The sequence below is a fragment of the Myotis daubentonii genome, chromosome 4 (genome assembly GCF_963259705.1).
Source record: "Myotis daubentonii chromosome 4, mMyoDau2.1, whole genome shotgun sequence".
Taxonomy (NCBI): domain Eukaryota; kingdom Metazoa; phylum Chordata; class Mammalia; order Chiroptera; family Vespertilionidae; genus Myotis; species Myotis daubentonii.
Window position 1 is genome coordinate 13,039,099 of NC_081843.1, and position 16,164 is coordinate 13,055,262.

Sequence of the window (16,164 nt, forward strand, 5' to 3'; positions counted from 1 at the left end):
GGACAGGCCGCTCTGGAGGCCAGCTCTCCCCCAGCCACCAGCTGGGGGCCTCTCAGCAGCTGCTCGCCTTAAAGAGCAAGCGCTGCCCCCACACTCTGGGGCATGTTCCCCCAAGGTGGGAAGTGGGGCTCACTGACCTTTGGCAAGCAGGTGAGTCCAAGAACAAATACAAGAGGCCTTCCAGTCACCCACAGGTGGCAGGAGACCTGGGCCGGAGCATTCCAGATGCAAGGGAATGCAAGGCTGCAGGATGGGGGCAGGCCCGTGAGGAAAGGGAGGCTGGGATGGTCAAGACGGACGGGCTCTAAGTTCTGAGTGCGGCGTCTCTGTTTCTAAAGAACTGACAGGCGCGGGCGGGGCGGACCTGCTGGGGGCACGGTCTCCTGCGCCAGGGTGAGGGCCGGAGGCGCGTCCCGTGCGTGCAGTCAGAGGCTTCCGCACCACCCGCCGACTTTCAATTTGAATTTTTCTGGTGACAGACCGGCCCCTCCTGCTGCCAGAGAAACGGCGTCACTCCTTCGGTTCCAACGGCTACTCGCCCAGGCGTCCGTGACTCGGCGGGAGGCGCGCAGCTGGCGAACCCGGCGCCTTTGCTCAGGGCCACCGGGGGCTCGCGGGCCACACGCACGGGGACACCCGACCGGGAGGCTGCATGGCGAGGCTCTACACGGCCGGTCTGTCACCTCCCGATGGGTTTGGCGAAAGAATCCGTGCCGCCCTCGGGGACCGTCGGCCCCAGGCCAACTCGCGGGAGCGGCCTAGGGCGGGGACTCGGAGCCACGGCCCGGCATGATCCTCGGGGAAATGTCCCTTCCCCGACCCCAGCGTCCCTCACTCCGCCCACCACCCCTCCGCGGCGGGTGCGCCCACCTCCTCCCCTCCGGGAGCTCGGAGCGGCCTCCGCCTCCACCGGACCACCCAGGACCGCGCCGCCGGACGGCCTCCTCACCCCCACCCCCCGGGTCATGCCCGGAAGGCCCTGGGCCCCCGCGTCCGGCCACGCCATCCGCCGGCCGGCCCCGGGGACTCAACAGCGAGGGTCAGCCCAGGCCCCGCCCCGCGCGCCCGCCCCACCGGGCTGCCCTAGCTCCTGGGACAGAGTCCCCGCCGCGCTCTCCGAGCTCGAACCCGGATGGGGCGGGGCACCTGGGATCACCCCGAGCCGTGGCTCCAGGGTGCGCCTTGACCGAACGTGCGCGGCTCGCAGACTCGGGGCGCGCAAGAGGCTCCAGCACCCTGCGCCGGCCCTGCGGGCGGGAGCCCGGCTTTGGGGCGAGGCGGCTGAGCAGATCTCCCCTGGGCCGCAAGCTGGCAGCGGCTGGCAGCGGCTGACCCCGGCGCCTCTGGGCTGCGGGCGAGATGTCAGGACTTAAGACCCGGCTGGGTGCGGGGGAGGCTCTTGAGGACCCGCCTACTCTCGGAGCCGGCTACCCAAGGCTGGGCGACTGGACTCGGGGAGGGGTGCACAAGAGCCGCCACGCGCCCTGTGAAGGAGCAGAGCGGAGAGCCCCCGGGGCGTGCAGAGCATCTCGGACCCTCTTTTCCTACTTGCTCCTCCGGGAGGGGAGCCCCGCGGCGTTCGGGGGAGGTCGGCGGGCCGGTGCACCGCCCGGGCTCGGGTCCTCGGCTGGCGGGCACACTGGGACCCACGTGGTGCAGCGCCGGGCGGGACGCGCGGGGGCACAGCGGGAATCACTGCTCTTTCTTTAAGGTGGGGGGAGGGGCGGGAGGCGGCCAGACTCCGCCCTGGGGGCCGCGGGCCGAGCCGGGCGGCCAATGGGGAGCCGGGAGGGGCGGAGCCTCGCGACCGCAGCTTAAAGAAACTTGTTGCGGGTGCCTCCGCGGGGACTGAGCTTCGGCGGCAGAGGCGACGGCTGGAGGATCTGGGTGGCTGCGGCGGCGTGGACGCAGGTCGGGCTGCCTCGGTGACCTCGGGTCCCAGAGCGGCCGCAGCGTAGCCGGGCATCGGACCCGGTGCGCATCCCCGGTGCGCGTCCCTCCGCGTGCGGGCCAGATGCTGGACATGAGCGAGTCCCGCGCCCAGCCGCCCTGCAGCCCGTCTGGCACCGCCAGCTCCATGTCGCACGTGGAGGACTCGGACTCGGACGCGCCGCCGTCGCCTTCGGGTTCCGAGGGCCTGGGTCGCACGGCGGGCACGGGGGGTAGTGGCCGGGGCGACTCGGCCGAGGCGGCGGACGAACGCTTCCCAGCCTGCATTCGCGACGCCGTGTCGCAGGTGCTCAAGGGCTACGACTGGAGCCTAGTGCCCATGCCTGTGCGCGGCGGCGGCGGAGGCGCGCTCAAGGCCAAGCCACACGTGAAGCGGCCCATGAATGCCTTCATGGTGTGGGCGCAAGCGGCACGCCGTAAGCTGGCCGACCAGTACCCGCACCTGCACAACGCCGAGCTCAGCAAGACGCTGGGCAAGCTGTGGCGGTGAGTGTCCCCAGTCCGGGGGCAGGGACTGCGAGTGAGTTCTGGGGGGCTCGGGGAGGTGGCGCTACGCCCGGTCTCGGCCCTGCTCCCAGTGGCTGTTCCCAGGGCGAGCCCTAGTGGAAAAACACCCTCTGGCCAGCAGGGACCAGGCGCGGGCCCTCCGGGTGTGGGCCCACAGAAGGCAGCAGCAGGAGTGTGGCACCCTTGCCACATTCCTGGAGCCTGGAATGGGAATAGCCTGCCTAAGGTGGTGGCTAGCATGCAGAGGTGGGGGTGGGGGTATGTGGCCTCAGAGCCTGGAAGTCTATTCCTACCCCAGGAAAGGTTGCCTCGGTCAGGGAGCAGGACACAGCGGTGGGCGGCATGCTGTGTCTGGAGGTGCCACTCCTTGGAAAGGGCAGAGGGAGGTCTGCTCCGCTGGCACCTTCCCCACACAGCTGCACACTTTGGCATGGTGAGGCTGGTGGCTTTTGTCGAAAGTTGGACAGCAGCAGTGACAAAGTTGCTGCTCAGGACAGCCCACCCCACCAAACGCTCTCTACTTGGTTTTAAAATGGATGGCTTTGGGTTCAGGGCACCCGTTCACTGTTTTCTGCCCCTCACCTCGTGAGTGGGCGATTAACGTTTGCATGTTGGTCTTCTGTGCTCCTGTATCTGTCTGTCTGGGGCATCGTGGACTTGTGCCTCTGTGCCCCAAAGCCCTGTCTGCAGGCAGTTACAAGTGAGCTTCTGGAAGAGTCTGAGAGGCCAGTGTGTGGTCTGAGCCTAATTGAGAACCACTGAATTTTGTCAGAGTTTTTGGAGGTCCGAGAAGCCCGGCTGCCTGAGAAGTCCCCCCTGAGATCCTGGAAAGCTCGCTTTGTCCATAGCATATTCTCAGCTGGGTCCTGCCCGCCTCCCCCGCCTGCCTTAGAGCGCCCATAGGGAGGAGACAAACGCAGGCTGGGCTGGGGGAGTCAGAAGAGGAAGAAGGAGATGAGATTTGGGTCTTGTTATCGCTCCTTCTGTGACATTATTGAGCACACAGATCTCACCAACTGGCCCCATGGCTCAGAGAGGGGGAGCACTGCCTGGTGTCCCCCAAGGTTCGGGTACACGCATGCTTTCCTGGTCAGGGTCATCCGGGTCCCCTTCTTGTGCTTCATCTGGGCACAGTCCAGCTCCCAGGCAGCGTGGACACGGGTGCTGGCTTGGACGCCCTTGCCATCCTGATTGTGCCCTTGGCTCTGCAGCCTGCTGAGTGAGAGTGAGAAGCGCCCTTTCGTGGAGGAGGCAGAGCGGCTGCGGGTTCAGCACAAGAAGGACCACCCCGATTACAAGTACCAGCCGCGCCGGAGGAAGAGCGTCAAGACAGGCCAGAGTGACTCGGACTCAGGCGCCGAACTGGGCCACCACCCCAGCGGTGCTGTGTACAAGACTGACTCGGGCCTTGGCGACGCACACCACCATGGGGACCATACAGGTTGGCTCCTGGGGCCCCCAGCGTCTGAGAATCGCCAACGGGAGAAGTGGGGGTTCTGGACATGGCAGAGATGGGCAGTGGCGGGTGGGGGGTGGGGGGGAAACAGGGGCTCACTCCCAGGGTAGGCACCCACAAGAGGGCCAAACCTTCCTTGGGTATCCCCCCAAAGCTCCCAGTGGCAGCTGCTTCCCATGCGTGCTCTGGGGGTGAGTGGGTACCCTGCTTAGCCCCTCTGAGCTTGGAGGGTCTCACAGTTGCCTGGTTGGCACCCTGTGGCATAGGGCTTCTGTCCTAACCGAAGGCATCTTTGCCTCCCTTGGCCTGTTTGCTGGTTCTGATCCAGGACTCACTCCTGCTGCCAGCCTGGTGGTCAGCAGCCCCGCTTCAGGAACCCACTGACCCGGTGCAGTCTTGGCCCCGAAGCTGGCTAACGCCATGGACAGGTTTTGGGTGGATTGTGTTGCTATCGCGTGCACGGGCTGGGCGCTCCTTGGGAGCTTCCTAAACGTGGTCATCTCTTCTTTCTCCACTCCGGTGTTCACCGTGGGGCCTCCTTGGCCCCAGGTCTTTCCATAGAACAGTGCCTAACGGAATTTTCTCAGGCAGGGAGTGAGGTCTGGGTCTGGTTTTGCTGGAATTTCTGGGAAATGTACAGGAACAAAAAGCTGTTGATTCCTACCTGCGGCTGTTAGCGGGCTGGTTTTCCTCCCGTGTGCATGTCGCCAGCCTGCCGGCCCTGCCAGCCCCACCCCCCACCCCACAGAAGGGGCATTCATCCCTGCAATGTGTTCTGACCCTAGGGCAGACCCACGGGCCACCCACCCCACCTACCACCCCCAAGACGGACCTGCACCAAGGGGGCAAGCAAGAGCTGAAGCTGGAAGGCCGCCGCCTGGTGGACAGTGGGCGCCAGAACATCGACTTCAGTAATGTGGACATCTCAGAGCTGAGCAGTGAGGTCATTGGCAACATGGACACCTTCGACGTCCACGAGTTTGACCAGTACCTGCCCCTCAACGGCCACTCGGCCCTGCCCACAGAGCCGGGCCAGCCTTCCACCTCTGGCTCTTTCGGGGGTGCCTCCTACTCACACTCCGGGTCCACGGGCATTGGAGCATCCCCCGTGTGGGCCCACAAGGGAGCCCCATCGGCCTCCGCATCACCCACCGAAGCAGGTCCCCCTCGGCCCCACATCAAGACGGAGCAGCTGAGCCCTGGCCACTACGGCGACCAGTCCCACAGCTCTCCAGGCCGCACCGACTACAGCTCCTACAGCGCCCAGGCCAATGTCACCACGGCCGCCTCGGCTGCAGCCGCCAGCTCCTTCACCAGCTCACAGTGTGACTACACCGACCTGCAGGCCCCCAACTACTACAACCCATACGCCGGCTACCCGTCCAGCCTCTACCAGTATCCCTACTTCCACGCATCCCGCCGGCCCTATACCTCACCGCTGCTCAGCAGCCTCTCTGTGCCACCTGCCCACAGCCCCCCCAGTAACTGGGACCAGCCCGTGTATACCACCCTGACCAGACCCTGAAGGCACCATGGTTGAGTGGAGGGGGCCGGTGTGGGCAGAGGAGAACCTTTACTTCTGAAAAGACAGAGCCTCTGAGATCCCCCCGGAGGTGTTGGCCAGTGAGGTGAGAGGACGCAGCCGTGTGTGCCCAGCTCTATCAAGTGCCTGCTGACGTGTGCAGGAGACCAACCGAGCCCCTTTGCTTTGCGTCCAGATCTCCGAAATCCGTTAATGGACAAAGCCCTCTTGCCCTCCTCCCTCTTTGTGGTGACTGGCAACTTCGAAACGAAGGTTGGCCGTTTGGTCCCTCTTCTGTGCAGACACCAGCGCCTTATGGAGCCACGGTACAGAGGACAAAAGGAGGGAAGAGGCACTGGGTCTCCAGGCCCCCTTCGTTCTGAGGTCCTGGCCATCTCAGCACCAAGAACTCCCAGGACCAATGGATGATAATTCCGCGGCGAAAGGGCACGCCCGCAGCCTTGGTGGGGATGCGTTCGCAGAAGCAGTTGGGCAGGGATGCATCCGCAGGGGCACCGTGGCGGGGATGTGTCTGCAGGAGCGTCTCTGGGGACCAGCTTGTTAGCTCCGACATGTTCCTTGTAGTTAGGGCTCTTCCAGGAAGGTTTGGCTGTGATTAACACTTCTCTCTTTTTATTTTATTTTTTTTTAAATTTTTAATTCTTGAAGCTCAAACGTGTTTGATTTGTTTTGAAAGCTGTTAAGATGTATTTATGTCCTGTATTATTTTATCTTTAATGAATGAAGTAATTTGTGCAGATAGTAGAATTTAAGGTAAAATGGAAGCCTGGGGGCTGAGGACCTGGGCCAGGAGGGCAGGTGGGGTTGGGACCCTGGATCAGGGCCCAGGCTTCCTGGAGGCTGCTGGGACTGTGAGGGAGCAGGAATTTGCCTTGTAGTGTCTCTGATCAGGTTGGGGTGCTCCTGGCACCAGGTATGAACTTGAGATTTAGGAGGCAGGGACATCCTTGAGTTTCATCCCTGCCCACAACTGTGCTAAGTGGTAGAGACGGGAATTTCCTGGGATGTGGTGGCTTCAGACACACGTTAATCTTGGCTCTTAGGAACCAGGCGCCACCTCCAAGCTGTGAAACTAAAACCTTCTTCACTAAGCGTTTTTAGATTCTTCATTTTAGCTGAATAATACCTGACTTACCTGTACTGCTTCCGCTGTACGCTGAGCTATGATAACTGCCAATTTTATGGAAACTCGTGCCTTTAAACTTTGTAAATTTAAATACATGGAAGAAGTGGCTTCTTTTTACTTTTTCTACTTTCCTACCTTTTTCTAGAGAAGTCTTTTTTGCATATCTCTTTCTGTGGGTGGGGGCGGGGAACTACAACACACTCATTTTTATGCAATCTATTTTTCAGTGTTGAGTCTGGACTTTTGCTCTCACTTACCTGCTGTGGTGTTTCACTACTTTCTGACCAAGCCATGCTAACTTTTGTACAGATTGATTTGATAAAATTAAAAAAAAAATGCTTTCTATCTACATGGGCTGCATTGTTTGTTGCTTTCCCTAAGCCTGGGGATTTGGGGCTCCAAGGCCCTCGGGCCCCATTTTGAAGGCACTTGGCCAGGGCAGAGGTGGGCTCTTTGAGCCTCGGAGGACGCGGGCAATCAGAGCTCCTGGACCCAGTCAGACCCCAACCCAAGGTGGAGCCCCCTCTGCATCCCAGGGGGGTGACTAGACCACCCTCCCTTTTGGGCACCGTGTCTGAAATTGAACATGACAAATCTCAGAAACCTCCAGGAAGCTGGCGATGCATCTTCCTTCCTAGGGGGCCTCCTCAGTAGGCAAAGCGGGTCCAGATGGGCCAGATTCAGGGGCTGTGGTTTCCTCCCAGCCAAATCCCAGAGTGGGTTTCTGGGTGGCTGACGGCATTTTTCGGGCGCTGGCACAGGGCCAGGCCGGGAGCGGGATAAAAGCCGCCCTGCAGGAGCCAGGCAGGGCTGTCTGGTTGGCGGAAAGTGTTTCTGGGGAGAAATGGTTGTGGGGAGTGACAGAAGCAAGGGGCAGCCTCACCCCCTGGCTGGGCCTCCCCGGCACACGCGGCTGGTTCGGGGGGCCTCTCGGGGCTGGGGGGTAAGAGGAAGATTATGCTTCTCATGAGAACCTAGATACATGAGGCAGCTGCCTTTGCAATTTTAATGGGGTGGCCCAGGTAGGGGGGCATTCCCCCCTTTCCCTCGCCTGCCCAGCCGCCTGCGTGGCTGCAATCCAGGGCACGTCCCTCGCCCCATGCTGGGGAGCCACGTCCAGGGCTTGCCAAAAGCAGTGTTTGGGAAGAACTGTCCGGGTTTATGAGGGTTGGTGTGGTCCAGGGTGTGCCAAGCCTCCCGGGCAAGGCGGGGTGCGGGAGGGGGCTACAGAAAGCCAGGCTCCCGGACTTTCACAGCCCTCTGCCTGCATGGAACTGGCCCAGCTCGTCCTGTGCCCAGCCGGGGCTGTCCAGGCCCATATGGCCCTCAGAGCCTTCCCATTGACACCCCAAAAGGAGGAATCCCGTCACCCAGCTCCCTGATAGGCGAATGAGGCCGCCCCTTTGCTGCTCTGGGCTCGCTCAGGCCTTGCCAGGCTCCCGAGGGCTGAACTTTCTGCCGTTTTGTTTGGACTTGGCAGGGCTCCTGTGTGTTAACTCCTGGGGGCCTGGCCCTCCTTCCCCCCCCCCGCCCCCCAACCTACCCTGGTGTAAAAGCCTCATGGCGCTGGGTCCTGGATGGGTTTCCACGGGTTCCCTCATGAAGCTTCAGGGAGAGGGAGGACAGTTACCCCTATCCTGGGGAGGCCATGCCCCTGCCTGCGCATGAAGACGAGAGGCCCTGCCCTTTCCCCTGCCTGTCCCAGGCCCCCTCCCCTCCCCGGAGGCCCCGCTGCTGGCTTCCTCTCGAGGAGCATTCTCGGGCACTCAAGGGCCCTGGGATCGTGGGGTCTCTGCCTCCCGCAATGATACCCAGGGAGCTGAGGTGGACGCCCTGGGAGTCAGGACCTCTATGAAGAGACTGCCCTGGGGGCTGCCCTGGCCCTCTGGCTGGTGAGGGTGTTTCAGGAGCTCCTGGCTGGTAACACTAGTCACAAGGCCGGCCCCGGCCCCGGCCCCGGCCCCGGCCCTGCCCTGCCTTGCTCCAAGTCCACGGGGGTGTTTGCCCAAACTTGTGTAGAGCCCTGTTCTCACTCAGAGCAGCCCATCCCAGGGATGGGCTAGTGGGAAAGTTCCTCATTTTTTATTTCCTCATCCAGAAAAGAGTGTGTTGCCTTCGACCTCAGCTAAAGAGAATGCCCTGTTCAGAGAGAAAGGGGAAACGGCATTTAAGACGCAGCCCGGCTCTGATAGACCAGAAAAGCCCCTTCTGGTCCCGGGCATAATTGCCCTTCCTGGGACGGTATCGACTTTCAGGAGTGGAGTCTCTGTTTGGGTGTCAGTCTGCGGCCGAGGGACTGTCTGCTTTGGGAGAGGCCTGCCACCCCCAATCACCAGGCCTGACCCGGGGGGCGGATTTGGGACACACACAGCCTGCTTCTCCTTTAGGTCACATTTAGGAGGACAGCGCCCAGGATGGGTGTCACAGTCTTGGGGTCCTGGCCTGGCTTCTGGACCCCAATCTTTCCTCCTCAGTGTCTGGCCCAGGACAGAGGATCTTCGTGAACCCTGTCTCTGGCTGACCAGGTTTGCGGGGGCTGCTGTCCATCCGGACGGGGGGATGTGTTTCCCAGTGGCGACATGACAACCCCCAGGCACTCAACAAGTCCTCGCCACCTGTGTGGACAGCCTCCATGGACTCATTCCACCGGGCTTCACGGAAAGCCTGTGTCAGCCGGGACCCAGCCTCAGGGCCACGAGTCAGCATTGCCAAATGCCCCACTCCCACGGGAGGACAGTGCAGACCCCAGGACGGGGAGACGGGGCTGCCCCCACCAGGCACTCGGGCCAAGGAATCATTCAGAGGGCCAGGAGTGTGTAGATGTAGGGTGCCCCCAGACACGGCCCCCGACCAGGCCCCTGCTCCCTGCAGCCTGCGTATAGCCCTGACCCATCCTGAGGACATGGCGGCTGAGCTGGCGAATGCAGGTGAGGGGCTGTGCCTCCTGACCCCCTGCTGTCCCTGGCCAGGACGTGCTTGGGAGCTGCAGGGTCGTACCTGGTCCCTGTCACTCTGGGAACCCTTAAATTCCGAGTCGTCGGGGAAAGGGAGGACATCACCGCCCTGTCTGCGTTTCCCGCTTCCTGTCTCACTCCCGCAGAAGCCTGCCCACTTTTGGAGCCTCCTGTATCCTGGAGGGAGCAGGTCTGCAGATGACATCTCCCCAGGGTGGGGCTCACGGGGGGCTGCAGGAACCTTCAAAGGGGGACAGTCGGGGAGGGAAGGGGCAAAGGGGAGATGCCTGGGGCTTGGGTCCCACCTTCACATGAGGCCCATCCTGAAGCAGAGAAGGGCCAAGCCTGGCGCTGAGGGCTGTTGTGTCTTGTTTCGTCCAGCGTCTCTGGGGCACCTGGCTGTCCTCTGGGAGCTTGGTTTGCCCACCTGTGAGATGGGAATGCTCCCCACCCTGGTGTGGGGGGAACTCAGTGAGATTGGGACCTGCTGCGACTTTATCTCCAATCACATGATACTTCTTTTTGCTCGTTTGCAGCATAAGGTGCGTTTGCTGGTAAGCAAATTAAGTAAAAGTGAAATAGGCCTCGATGCCACCTCTCCCATCCCTGCCTCTGGGGTGCTCCTGTGGCACTGAGATGGCCTCGGGCTCCCCCACAAGAAGGCTGACTGAGCCAGTGGCTGGGAGCTCTGCCACTTGCCAGTTTAGCCTCTCTGTGCCTCATGACCATGGGATGACGATGGCCTTGCCGGTGCCCCGAGGATTAACCAGGTGTGGCCAAGGCCAGCATATCGTCACATGTGACAAGCACTGTTCCGGTTCATCCGGCTCGTAGACTCGTCCCTGGACTCCTGGGAATTTCACTCCTCTCCCTGTTTCTCCCCCAGCCTCACGGTGACTTGTTGGCTTGGTCCCTCTTGGCTGGGCCCTAGGATGGCTGGTTGGGGGCTCAGGCAGCCTCCTTGCCTCCCCTGCCCAGGCGAGGATGTGCTGGGCAGGCTCCTATGTACCTATAGCAGCAGCCCTCTCTGCACCTCCCAGCTCTCCCTAGCCCATCTGTCCCAGAGGGCGGGGGCCAGAACCTGGGCTCCTCCAGCTGCAGCTGCCGTGGGAGGCTCCCTAACCAGCTCAGGCCAGGTTCTTCCCTGCCCACCAGCGGCTGTAGGAGCCCCACTCACCCGCTCCCCAGAGGCTGAGGCAGGCTGGCACCCCAAGCCAGGATCCTGCAAAGGGTTAAGGGGCGCGAGGCCTGGCGGGGCAGAGCAGCCAGGCTGGTACAGGGCCAAGAGCTCCAGGGAAGGCGCTGCATTTTAATGAATCATTATTGCCGGGAGCCCTTTGTCTTTCTTTATCCGGTGCACAATAAAAGAATTAATTAGACAGAAAATGGCAGGGCAAGGAACTGACAAGTCATTAAGGGCTGCTGAATGACCGATGAGATGCACGCTGGGGTGGATTTCAGCTCCGGAATGATAATGGCTGGCTGGGTGCTTTGTATGCGCAACCAGAGGCCTCTGTGCGGGCATTGTGGGCACTGACATTGTGGCCAGCCGGAGCGAACCAGTGCCAGCATGACTTTCCAGAGGCAAAGTGGGCAGTGGGAATCGCCCGACAAAATCAGGGTATTAATTTTTGTGGGCAGACACAGAAGTAAATATTTAGGTGCAGAGGAGAGTTCGGGTAAGAGTTCTGACCCCTGGACTCCTGTTCCCAGCTCAGGAGACAGAGGCCAGCAGTGGGAGTGCTCCCCACGCTGTGAGAAGCAGAGGGCAGGGGAGGAAGGGGGGAGGGGGAGGGAGAAAGGAGGTGGAGAAAGAGGAGGAAAGAGAAGGAGAGGAGAGGAAATAAGAGATAGGTGAGGAGAGGAGGGGAGACAACAAGAGAGAAAAGAGGACAGCAGGGGAGGAGAGAGGGGGAGACAGGAGAGGAATTTGAAGACTTAGAAGGAACTTCTCAGAGCTAGGCCCACCCTCCTTAGCTTCTGCTGTCATGGTTACTTAGACTTCACCGGGGAAAAAAGTGCCACCCACAGATCCGGTTCTCCCACTCAGAGGAACTGAACTCCTCTGGGGGGAGCAAGATCAGAGAGCCTGTGAACTGGGAGTACATGGTGGGGCCCACTACCTACAGCTCTGGACAGTGGGTGGCTCAGCTTGTCCCATCCCTTTGACCCTGCAGCGCCCTGGGGGCTGGATTTGAAACCGGCCTGGAGCCCCTGGCCCCCTGGTTTCCTGCAGCTTTGAGACTTATCCGTTGCCTCCTGTGGGTGTTGTCCAGGGATGGGCGTGTGTGTGTGTGTGTGTGTGTGTGTGTGTGTAACCCAAGGCAGGCTTGGGAGAGGGGTCTCCCCTGCACTGGGTGTGTCGACTAGTCAGTCATCAACCCTTTCTGGGCTGGATGCTGAGGGACAGATGACACCACCATTGGGACACCTCGCAGAGCCTGTTCCGGGACTTGAACCCGGGTTGGGTGGCAAGGCTGTGTCCTAGGCATTGCTTCTGGGCCCCTGCGACACCCCCCGCCCCCCCCCTCTAAGGACTGGGCTGCGCTGTGCAGAGGACCACCCCTTGTGCAGGCAGAGGGCAAGGGCTGGGTGCCCCTCTTGGAGGCTCCACCCCAAGTCAGGGAGGCGTGGAGAAGAGAGCACACCTGTCTCCAGATAACAAGTGTCTGTCAGGTGGAGGGCATCCGGACACCACGGGGAAGCACTGTTAATGCTTTGCAACTCGCCATCTGACAGCTGTGTGTGTGTCCCTTCTCAAACACAGGTGTGAGACGAAGGCAGGCCTGGACACACAGGGCACTATCCCTGGAGAGGGGAGCCTCCCCTTCCTTCTCCCTCCCGTCTTGGGGTCACTCAGGCCCTCTGAGGAACTTGTTCACTGAAGGAGACGGAGGGGGCGGGGCACAAAGGTGGATAAAGGGCCCGGGTGACCCTGGCTCTAGAGACCCGAGGCTTCTAGCTTTTCCCAGTAGGGAGAGGGTGTCAAGGCAGGGAAAAGTTCTCTCTGAGGCCTGGTGCCTGGTGTCTCAGAACTTGGGTCCCCCAGGGAGCACGGACATGGACAAGATACCGGCCTCTCTGATCTCAGTGGTCCATCTGTGAAATGGGAAGCACATGCCCGTCTCCCCAAGAATGGTGTCAGGGACACAGATGTGGGGCAGGTGCTTAGCTGAGGATTTGGATGCCAAGCCTGGCCTGGGCCCTGCCACCGTGACTGCCAGCCAGTGGGAGCTGCAGGGACGCCAGGCCACCTGAGCAGGAAGCGCTGGCTGGAGCACTTCCTCCCATGCACACCAGCCCCAGCCCCACTGCGGGCAAATGGATGTCCCAGGCTCAGCCAGCCGGGATGAGTGGGGTTCTCATGGTTTCAGGAATGCAAGCAGGGTCGGGCGTTAGCGGACGCTGCGGCTGGAGGAAGACAAGCGGGAGCTGCTGGGAGGTGGGCGTCCTGCTCTCATCAGGCAGGAAAGTGATTTTCTTACAGAGCAGGGATGCAGCCCGCGTGGTGGCTTTGGAAAGGAGACAAATCACATCTCAATCTAAAATGGGGTCGCAGGCTCCTGGCTCCTGCCTCCCATCCCGCACACCCCAGGGTGAGGTGGGCGGCTGCCTCTCTTCTCGAGGGTGCCGTCACCTGTTCCTCCCATTTGCGAGCTAATTCCACAGGGTCCGTAGGCGGTGGGGCGCAGCAGATCCGGAGTGTGGGCGTGTCTGCTCCCTGCCTTTTGCAGAACAGCCCCAGCGGAGGCTCATTTGCATGAAGGCCCTGGAGAGTCCCCAAGGAGAGTCCCCAACAAGAGTCCCCCTGTATTCGGAGTCCCCGAGGCTCGTCTGCAAAATGCACTGTGTAGCCCCCCAGCCTTGGCTCCCCTGACACAGAGTGAGGAGGGTGGAGGGCCCCAGCTAGAGGCAGCTTCCAGGGGTCCTGCTGGTCACACTCCGCCGGGCACATCAGGGGAGGCTCAGGCACGGCTTACTCATCTGGGAAATGGGTACCTGGGGGCTGTCTGACTGGGGCCCTCAGAGGGGCTAGGGCAGGGGTGGGCAAACTTTTTGACTCGAGGGCCACAATGGGTTCTTAAACTGGACCGGAGGGCCGGAACAAAAGCATGGATGGAGTGTGTGTGTGAACTAATATAAATTCAAAGTAAACATCATTACATAAAAAGGTACGGTCTTTTTTTTTTTTAGTTTTATTCATTTCAAACGGGCCGGATCCGGCCCGCGGGCCATAGTTTGCCCACGGCTGGGCGAGGGAGTCGATCCGAAAGGAGCGGCAGCTCTTCCGTTTAAATGAGAAGAGGACGGGTCTCGAGGAGCCTCAGCAGCAGGATGAAGAGGCCAGAGCGATGAGTGCTGGGGCCGTGCTCTGAGGCTGGGGTGGCTCCCAGGGAAGGTGTCATGAAATGGTGCCTGCTAGCATCTCAGGTATTACCCAGAGACGCTGCCCCTCAGAGGCACACACAGGAAGCTCCGAGCTCTGGAGCCCTGGGGAGTTCGGGGGCCACCCTGGGGGGAATCTGGGGCTCCTTGCAGCAGTTGGAAGCAATGCGCTACCAGACATGGGTGCTGGCTCCCTAGCTCCTGGGTGGGTGTCGAACAGGACAGAGCCTGTGGGTGGCAGGGCACGGTGTGTGCAAATGGCTGGTTCTTTAAGGAGACACCCCTGGGAGAAGCTGGGATCCCCTAGACCAGAGCTCTGGGGGAGAAGGTAGAGGAGAGGGCAGGGAAGGAGAATGCTAATGAGGTACTTGAGTCTGGTGGGTTGGGGGGCCCAGGATGGTTAGGGCAGCACTCAGCTCCCTGCACCCGAGACTGAAAAGAGAGACGAAAGGAAAGAAGGACAACAGCTGGCTTGGGTAGAGTAAGGGAGCAGGGGCACTTGCCACTTCCCATGGGGCCAGGTGGGGCTGGAGTGGACCATTGGTCGTCTCCAGCGTGGGGAGGATAGGGAGTGGCCCCTGGAAGTTGCGGCTGTAAAGGGACATCTCTCTTCCTGAGAGAAGGGGCAGGTGGTATCCACTGCCTCATGTCCCAGGGTACACTTGGTCCCGAAGATGCCTCCCCAGCCGCTTACCCTCAGCTCATGCGCCACCTCCTCCAAGAAGCCTTCCTGGGCTTCCCTGCACAATGAGCCCATCTGATGATTTCTCCTAACGCCTAGGTCACCATCGGCAGTCACCACAATGGGTGGGACTGTATGTGTCCTAGTCACCCCAGCCCACACACGTGAGCCCTGAGAGGGCAGCAGCGGCCCACTCTGCTCATTGTTCGCCCTAGCGCCTCAAGCCAGGCACGTGGATCTACCCAAAAGTGTCTGTGACCAGCTGGTTGGCATCAAGCAACAGAAGGGTGAATGGGGACTGTGGGTGCGGGCACTCAGTCGTACCCTGGCCCAGCCCCCAGGCTGAGCACAGGGGACTTGGCAGGGTCCCACATGATATTTCTTAGACTCCCTGCTGGGTGGGGTCTCCCCATTCTGCCCATGGGGACTGGGGCCTCCTGAGTTATAAGGTGTCAGAGACCGTGAGGCTTCCTGGGCTGTTCTTCAGACAGTGGGGTAGGGTGGGGAGGGGTGCAGGCCTTCAGGGACCCCCAGGAGTAGGAGGCCCTTTTCCCTGTGATCCCAGACTCAGGAGGTTGGCAGGTCTCCCCCATGTGCTCCCCAGGGCTTTTGAGAGCCTGGTCTGGGAGAGTCAGCAGGACCCCCCAAAGGACTGCTTGCCAAGAACCCTCCCTGCTACCTGTGGGCTTTGGAACCCCAGCAGAGGCAGGCATGACCGACTCTTCTTCTTTTTTAAAAAAAATATATTTTATTGATTTTTTACAGAGAGGAAGGGAGAGGGACAGAGAGTTAGAAACATCAATGAGAGAGAAACACAGATCAGCTGCCTCCTGTACACTCCCCACTGGGGATGTGCCCACAACCAAGGTACATGCCCTTGACCAGGATCGAACCTGGGACCCTTCAGTCCCCAGGCCGACGCTCTATCCACTGAGCCAAACCGGTCAGGGCATGACTGACACTTCTGATCTGAGATGAGACAAGCAATGGGCCTTGTTCTCTGGAGGCCTTTGTCTGCTTGTCAGACAGTCCCCGGTGGGAGGTGACCCCCAATACCCCTCGTCACTCGGCCGCAGGGATTGGGAAAGGGCAGCTGTGACTCCCAGGGGGGCTGAAATTGCTCCCGAAGTCCCATGGGACCAACTTTGCCCCCGGCCCAAGTCTCTTAGTGACCTTGACAAGTGGCCTGTCTGCGCTCGGATGGCTGGCTCTGTCCAAGGCCAGGGGAGGCCAGGGCCGGCGGGAGCAGCACCCTCAGACAGGAGCCCGGGGCACTTGTCAGCAGCTCCGCCTGGCTGGCTCCTCGACCACACGCTCCCTGGCGCTGTCTGGGTGCGAATCGGGGAGACTGGCTCTCAGGCCGTGTGGGCGGGGCCAGGGGCCTACGCCTGCTCCAGAAAATCAAAACCACATTTTCTCTCCTGGAGCTTTTCGAAGTGTTTTAAAGCAGGCTCGTTTGGACAGATGCCGTCCGCCCCCCGGGGATCTGCTTTCCCCAAAATGCCAGCAGGAAAATCAGTTGGAAGCTGGGTAACGGAGAGTGGGCAGAGGCGGCTTGGG

At 61.0% G+C, this 16,164-nt stretch overlaps 1 protein-coding gene across 1 annotated transcript; it reads left to right on the plus strand.

Moving 5' to 3' along the window:
- Nucleotides 1–1,808: 1,808 nt before the first annotated feature.
- SOX8 (SRY-box transcription factor 8) lies at nt 1,809–6,203 on the plus strand. Its single transcript, XM_059692585.1, has 3 exons — nt 1,809–2,436; nt 3,669–3,898; nt 4,699–6,203. Exons 1-3 carry the CDS (start codon nt 2,015–2,017, stop codon nt 5,436–5,438), a joined length of 1,392 nt encoding a protein of 463 aa, XP_059548568.1. The 5' UTR covers nt 1,809–2,014; the 3' UTR covers nt 5,439–6,203.
- Nucleotides 6,204–16,164: the final 9,961 nt, after the last annotated feature.